General features: G+C 45.4%; 1 protein-coding gene across 1 annotated transcript in view; it reads right to left on the reverse strand.

Moving 5' to 3' along the window:
* MED13L (mediator complex subunit 13L) overlaps positions 1–8,570 on the reverse strand; it is a 92,897-nt gene that overhangs the window by 25,336 nt on the left and 58,991 nt on the right. Inside the window, 3 exon segments of the mRNA XM_029963293.1 lie at positions 2,427–2,632; positions 5,243–5,485; positions 8,538–8,554. Coding sequence (XP_029819153.1) covers positions 2,427–2,632; positions 5,243–5,485; positions 8,538–8,554 — 466 coding nt within the window.

Here is an 8,570-nt window from a genome sequence, read left to right on the forward strand (position 1 = left end):
GGAACATCCCATCACACACTGGGAAACAGGAACATCCCATCACACACTGGGAAACAGGGGCACACCCCATCACAGACTGGGAAACAGGGGCACATCCCATCACAGACTGGGAAACAGGAACATCCCATCACACACTGGGAAACAGGGGCACATCCCATCACACACTGGGAAACAGGGGCACATCCCATCACCAAATGGTCAGTTGTGGAGACTGATTTGGCCAAACCCCACTTTTAAACACAAGGAGACAGTGAAAACTGAAAGGACTCATTGAAAAGTAGCAAAGAACACTCTGCCCACCACCTTGACTCCTGTCTCTTAACACAACTTGTAATTCTTACCACGAACACCACTCTTTCCTATTATTATGATAACAGGTATCATCTCAGGCACTTCACCCTCTCAAAGATTATTCCCATGGCCTAAAACTCAAATGCTCTTGAGAACAATCTCTAGATAAAATATCAAGTTAAGATTTAGATTGTTTGTAAATCTTTTAGGGAAAAGAGAAAGAACTGTAGTTGTTATTTTAAACATTATCTGCGAAGAGATACACAGATGAGTGGAAATGAAGAGAGTATTTCAGAGGCATCCAAATGTTACTCTGTTTTAAAAATCACCCCTTTAAATAGCTGCCACAAGCCTTGCTGTGGTGCTGATACAGGACACCACTCCCAGTGACACACAGCTGGTACCAGCATGTCCCAGGCTATAAATTCAAACCCTCCTCTGGGATTACACAGCCCACAGCCCAAAGGGACACGTTCCATTACAAACTCTTAGTCCTGTAAAGCTCAGAGTTGTTATCTCTGGGTCATCTCCATTCCTGGCTGGCTTTTATTACCCTGTTTTGTTCTTTTCTGCCAAATTCAAGTGACCACAGAACAGCTGGTACATTCCCATGGGATCTCTCCTCCACTACAATGACTCCTATCAAGACAGGTGATATGGGGCCAAACAAAGACATCCTGACTCTTCCCTTCCCAGGTCACCACTAAGCTGCTCACTCCTCCTGCCATGTGTTCATTCCATAGGCAAGGAAAGCGTGTGAGGACTCAGTGAGTCCCTGGATGAAGAAGGGGAAACAGGATTTCTCCATGTTTATCTGCTCTCACAGTGTATTACTGAAGAGGACCATCATTTGAATGCTCACATATCATTAATGACTTGAAAAGGAAAACAGTGAGGACCTTATTCCTTACAATCATTTTATTACCTTGAGCTGATGTGAGTCCAGCTCAAAGCAGGAAAGGGAGAAATAATGAACCAGGGTTGAAGGAGCTGTGGAGCTGAAGCACAGAATGCCTCAGACTAATAAGAAAAGGTGACCTAGAAACCTTGATTGGCAATCACCACTCTGTGGGAAGCCTGCAGTAATAATCCTCACTCTAATTGGATTAGATTGAAAATGAAAGGGGTTTTTTCCCCAACAAATACCTGAAATTAATAACCAGCTCAGGCCCGGTGCATCAGTTACTATTATGAACAAACTTGAGAATTAAATTGCTCCCCAGGCACTGTATCAAGGGTTTACAATTTCTTCTTTGCAATTCTTTTGAGAGCACTGAAGGATCCTTTGGGGCTGGAAAAGGACTGATTTAAAGGATTTACAGACTGATTTAAAGATACAGACTACTTCCTCCAGAAATGAAGCAGTGCAGCAGGAGACCTTTGTACTATTATTCTGCCTTTTAAGGGGTTTTATTAATTTAATGGTGCAAATTCTTGCTTAGCTTTCAAAACCTCCAGCAATGAATTTCCTCCATAAACACTGCTCATTTCTGAGAACTGAGTGAGGAATACAAGCCTTGAAAATTAATGTCAGTGTTTCCTTACAGGTCACACCACTCTTGTACTTGGCATCTCTTCTTTTGGTATCAAAGAGGGCAGGACAGCACATGACAGGGGACAGACCTGTCCCAGGTCACCCACTCAGGGAACATACAGGAGCTCACCAAGAGCACAGAGGAGCTCTCACAGCCCTTCTCAGCATCTTCAGAGCCCTCAGGAGGCAAACTGGACTCACCAGGGGCAGAGATCATCTGCCTGGAGCTCAAACTCACACACAAGTACCAACCAGAGGGCAGCCTGACTGGGCTGGAGATGGGAAGGGACAGACAAGGAAGGCTCAGTGCAGTCATTTTGTTCCCTAACACTTCTGGTTTATGCTAAATCCCAGTATTTTCCTGTATCAGAGACTGCAGTTCATTCAGGCCCTGCATGTCCCTGTTCTTTAGAAGCACTGAGGTGCAGTGGACACTGCAACACCCCTGGCTGCCAAAGGCTGGGTTTAAATCACACCTTCCTGAGATCAGAACTGTGCTGATCTCAGACAACAGCAAATCTAAAAGGTTTCAGTTACTTTTGCAGGTGAAAGCTCTGTTAACACAGACAATGAGTCATTTTTAGGCAGGGGCTGCACTCACTTGTAGCCGTCTCTGATGAAAGTGGCTGCGGGCGGCAGAGGGAGCTGCTCGATTTTGGGAGGAACAGCCCACGAAGGCCTGAAGATGCAGGTGTCTGGGATCTTCAGGGGTAGGAGGCACTGGCTGGGCAGGATCTTCAGTGGAGCAAACAGGGAGGAGCCCACGAAAGGTTGAAATGATGGAACTTTGTGCACGTACGAGAAGTCCTGAAACGCCAAAGCGACATCGGTTACAACCACACGGTCAGGTTGGTCTTCAGGTGTTTAAATTGAAACCCTTGTACTGTTTCAACCCTCTACAATTGCTTTTTTCCCCCCTCAAATTCATTCCACAAAACATTCAAGAGCAGCTCCTTCAAGGAGCTCCCTGTTATCCCGGGATGCTGCACAGCCTCATGGCAGGAGGTTCATGACTCCAGGAGGCTCATTTAAGACAAGCTCTGTCTGAAACACTGGGAAATTTTCACACTGCCTGACTTTAAGCACCTAATTTAGGCACTTGAAAGATTGATCTTTGCATGACTTCTGTCCTGACAATGAGTCACAGTGTGAAGAAACCTGAGGTGCCTTGAGGCAGCCTCTGAATAACCCCACAGTGGGGATTCACAGAATTTTAGTAAGAAAGTGGACACTTATTAAATCTAAATAAGGTAATAAATACAAATATCTAAGCAATCTAGCAAGTATAAGATTAACTATAAGTGAAGTTCAGTCAAGCTGGGCTTTCATTGACTGCCACTTTTGCTTGCAGAGAGCAATGACAAGAACTTCAGCCAGCGTTTCCAGAGCTATTCCAAGCCTCTTTCAGAACAGAACTAGTCCTTTTGAGGCACTACTGCAAAGTAAAAATCAGCACTAAAACAGGAACAGCATTTAACATCTCCTTATTTCTTTGCATTTTTCCCTTGCACCTTGTCAAGCACTGAGAGATGAGGAATGTGTGGATTTTATCTCCAGCTGCTGAATATTCAGCACAAGGAATCTACTGCCATGTTCTCAACATGACCAGCAATGGGTTTAGTGCCTGTTTCCCCCACTGGTGGGTATGAGCAGGGGTGACACACTCAAAAGCAAGTCAGCTGTGCACTGGGAAATGTTCTCAGGCAGAATTAAAAGGTGTATTTTAGTAGTCCTACAATGGTTGTGAGAGAGATTAAAATATCTTCAGTATCAATGATGCCCTACAATCTGCTCCCACTCAAAACCTTCCAGCTCATTGAATTCCAATACAGGTTTCCTCTGCAGGCCCAAGTTATCCTGTTCTCAAGCAAACAGTTCACTGCACGAGCAGAGGAGAAAAACCAGCAAGGGCTGTGGTAAAGCCTCACAAACCTTACAAAAATCTTATTTCAAACTTCTCTAAAGGTACAGAAACAGGCAGAGACACGGCCATGGTGACAGCCCAGCTGTCCTGCAGCACAGCCAGGAGGAGGTGCCTTTGCTCCATGTGCCTCCAAAACCCAAAAGCTCTTAGGGAAGAAGTCCCCCTGTGGTTTGCCAGCACTTCCCTTGCAGTCTGAGGGATTCTATCCCTGCCAGGCAGGAAGATGTACCAATTCCCAGCTGACTACATCATTTATCCTAAACAAAGGGACCTACCAGGACTCTCACATCAACACACACCCACTTCTTGCCCATACAGCTGCAAGTGTATCCCTGTCCCAGCAATGCAGAACCCTTAAAACTCAGCCTTCAGTTAATTCCAGCATTCCCAGGAGCACAAAAGACAGGAGAGGAGGTGTTCTGGGGAGAGCCCATTCCAGAGAAGGAATGGGCTGTGGCAGATGAGGGACAGGGTGGGCCTGAAGGAGAAGAATTAGGCTATAAAATCAAGGCTTGGGGACACCAGGAAGTCAGAGTTTTACAGTAGGCATCTCCCTTTTATTCCCTGTGTCCAAAGGAACGAGGGGATGTGCATCTCTACACAAAATGTGCATTTTTGGATGAAAAGCCCCTCAGGCTCCGTGCATGGAAATATGGCAATGACACCTTCTGACCCCAGTGACAAAAACTGCCCCTGGAGTTCAGGAGTGCAGGACACACACAGGTTGAATGGTTTTATCCTCCCCCTCCCCTCCTGAGGGAACAATGCCACACAATCCATGCACACCCAGTGTTGATGCTGAGGCCCTTCATGGGGTGCTGTGGAGCAATGGGCACATCTGGGAGGGGAGAACCAGCAGAGTCCCTGCTCCCAAACAGCCCTTTACTCAGAGAGGAGGAACTGTGTGACACCACCTGACCTGTGTCACACACAAAGCCAGGTAAGAATGGTCCCACCTGGCCTTAAAACTTGGGAAGTAACATCAGCTGAAGAAGAAACACAGCAAGTTCAACCCCTGGGCTTTCTCAGAGAGTTTCATCCCTGACCAAGAAAGGAACATTTCAGAGGGAAAAGGGCACCACTTTACCCCAGCTGGGTCCCCAGCAGGGAGGGTGAGAGGGCAAAGGTGCTACAGAGAAATTAGCTGAGGAGACACATCCTTTAACAGCCACTGAGGCACAGGGGTGGTGGCTTTTTTCATACATGTACATTCTTTCTGTTGGGCTCATTTCACAGACAATATTATTTGTTTCCTGACCATGCCCCAAAACATCAGAGACATAAAATCACCACAAGAAAAATGCCCAGAGTTAAAATCAGGGACATGATTAAAAGCTCTTTTACTAGAGAAGAATTTTTTTCCCCCCATTCCAGACTTTATATGGGTCCAGTTCACATTTTTAGTGGGCTACACACACTGCATGTGACTTGTTTCTAGAAATCAAAGCATACAGAGATGAGCTTATAAAAATACCACAGTTTTGGTGTGTTACCTTGATTTCTTCAGGTTTGGGGCTACCTAACCCATCTTCCACCTCCATTTTGAACTCAGCAAGCTGTGTTGGGACCATGCTGACCATAGGACTCTCCATCATGCCCAGGGTGGTCACAGTCTCTGAGCTTATTCCATCTTTGTAACTCATCACTGGGGAGAAGGCAGGGTGCTGTTCTAAAGAAGGTGGTGTTGGGAACATCCTTTGGAGATCTGCCACAGCTAAAGACGATGGAATAACACACTGTTAGTTATTAAATTACCAATTCCCAAGGGAATGCAATAAAACAAAACAGACCAACCCAATGATAGCTCTTATTCCATCAGTTAAAACCCAGCAAAGGTTCTACAGACATATGGAGTTCTGAGAGCAACATAAACCTAGACAAAAAGCCAACTCCTAGGGAAAAATTCCAGCAATTCCTGGGGATATTTTGCCAGTTTGTTGTGCAGCAGAAAGAATGAACTGGTAGACACACAAATTCCATGTACAGTTTGGCAGCAATAAATTAATACCTCAGAACAGAAGAGCTGAACTGACATTAATGCAAAGTTCACCAGCAGCTGTTTCTAAGGAGTCACAGAGTGGCTTCTTCCCTTTCCCAGGGCTGACAGCAGCCCTAAATCAGGAGGCCTTTGGGATTAGGGTGCACTGAGCTGCATTTCTCCTCTCCTACACTCGCTGCAGCCTCATTTGGTCCATGGCAACACAACCCCTGTTGCTGCACAAACATGGGCAGTTTTGCTGAAGAACCAGACTCCAAAGTGCCAAGTGTCAGAGGAAACCACAAAATTATCATTTTGTACCACAGGACACTAAGTCAGGAAAATCCCTCAATTACTTCTCAGGAAATGAGAGCAATGGAATCATCCCCTGCCCGTTTTTCTCTTTAAGTAAAACAACCAACCCCAGCAGAAATGTTCAGTACAGTGTAATGCAACTGAAGACAAATCACAGCAAAGACTTTTATGTTCTCCCCAGCTCCATTCTGTTTCCTTCCACATTTATTCTGTGTGAAATTCAGAGTAAATGCTGTATTCTCATGACTGGAATTAGGTAGATCCTCTCTGGACAGAACCATCCCTCTGGTGAACCACTGAGACCAGGGAAGGGTGAATTCCCACAGGTATCCCTTCTGAAACCTCTTCTGACAGACTAAATCCCAATCCCACTTCCACACCCAAGCTGACAGGATATTCCTGTATTCAACAACATTTGCAGCCTAAAGATTATGGAAAATTCCTAAATCAACAGAGGGATTTCTGACTGGTAAACACTTTGTTGTGGAAACCCAAACTGTACTCAAAAACTAACTGAAAAGGGCAGAAATAAGTGATAGGATTAGAATTATTTATAATGTGTGTGAATATGTGTAGGAATTCCTGCAGTAACAGCACATTCTGTAGGGTGCTGCAGCCCCAGGATGTGTCTCCACTCTGCCCTAACAGAGCCAAACCTGCTTTTGATGCTTTTGTGCCCAGAGGTGACACAGTCAGGCTGTTTGAGAGCAACAACTCAAACAGGTGAGATCCCCTCAAAATGGACTTCTTTTGGTCTCAACTGTCAAAGCTGAACCCAAAGTCCTTCACAGCCTGGAGCAGTAGAGTAAATAATGGGCTGTGAATTATTCCCATTCTGCCCTTTTTTCTTTTATTTCCCCACTTTCTCAGTCTTTGAATTCCCAAGGCCTTATTCTTGTCCTGACCCAGGATAAAACCCTGAAAACGGGTTCAGTAGAATGGAAAAAGCTCTTTTCCACCCAGTGCCAGTATGGAATATAATCTTCAGGATGGCAGCTGGATTGCCTACCTCTGGTTTTTAACAGGTATGTTTTAGGCATTGCAGAGGGACAGGAAGGAAGGGTGAAATGAAAGGTGCTCAGCAGGAATTTATGATGCTGGACAAGGCCTTTCAGCTCCCCACAGACACTGCTGTGCCTCCACTGCTGGTGTCAAGGCCACAGCTACAAACCACCAGTGCAGTGTAATTCTGACTTCCCTCACACAGCTCCTCGCTGCATCATTTTCTCACCTCCAGCTCAATCCACTTAGCACAACTCTGCAGTGCAGATTCATAAAAAAGTTTAATTACAAAAAGTCCCCCAACCCTACAGCAACAGGCAGCTCTCATCGCTCATTTTCATGTGTGTCATGCTTGAAAAAGCTTTGCATATTTTAAAAAGCTATGGATCAACTAAACCTGTCAAAATCCAATCTCTGTATACTTCAGACTTCTACATTTGAGTAAATCAGCATAGCTTTTATGGGTCCATAAAACTCTGACTCATCTCCCTCAGACTGATTTTTTTCTTCACCTCAATTTGTTCTCATTACCAGCTGAAGTTAATGAGAAGGCATTAAAGAATGATTTGCAGAGAGATTGGATTTCTGCTTGTAGCAGCCACAAAAATCAAACCTTCTTCCTCCTCACCACTAAGTAATTTGTAATTTGTAATTCGATTCGTTAGTGTTACACCGAAAATTCTCACCTTCCTCCTCTCACACAGACACATTTCTCTTTCATCTCAAGAGAAGTCCATCTAAATTAATACAATCATAGAATTGTTTGGGTTGGAAAAGACCTCTAAGATCATCCAACTGTTCCCCAGCACTGCCAAGGCAACCACTGACCCGTGTCCCCAAGTGCCACGTTCACATGGATTTTTAAATCCCCCCAGGGATGGGGACTCCACCCCTGTCCTGGGCAGCTGTGCCAGGGCTGGGCAGCCCTTTCAGTGAGGAAATTTTCCCTAATATCCAACCTAAACCTCCCCTGGCACAGCTTGAGGCTGTGTCCCCTCTTCCAGTCACTCCTCACCTGGGAGAAGAGCCCAACCCCAGCTCACTCCACCCTCAGAGTAACAGTTCTCATTCCCAGTGGTTGTTGGCACAGTGCTTACAAAAAAGCCCTGTTGTTCCAATCTGCATTTCATACAATCTCAGCATACCAAATGTAATGTCTGAGCTCCCTGCACTGCCACAGCCTTCCCTGTCCATGTGCTGTGCCTGCATCCCTCCCACAGCTCTCTGCCAAGGTCTCCAACGTGCCTCCAGCCAGAACCTCGTCCTGTGATTTTCATCATGCACTTCCAGATTAAACCCTGAAGGCGATTTTAGTTTTAATTTGTCAAATGCTCAATGCAATTTTCTTCCAGAGACAGGTTGCACCATAATGGCCACTTGGTAAGTTACAGGTTTATATTCTTTGATTTCGTTAATCACAGAATATGCTGAGTTGGAAGGGACCCACAGGGATCATCCAGTCCAGCTCCTGGCCCTGCCCAGGACACCCCAACAATCCCATCCTGTCCCTCAGAGTGTTGTCCAAA

The sequence above is a fragment of the Manacus vitellinus genome, unplaced genomic scaffold, assembly GCF_001715985.3.
Source record: "Manacus vitellinus isolate BGI_N305 unplaced genomic scaffold, ASM171598v3 scaffold_58_pilon, whole genome shotgun sequence".
Classification (NCBI taxonomy): Eukaryota; Metazoa; Chordata; class Aves; order Passeriformes; family Pipridae; genus Manacus; species Manacus vitellinus.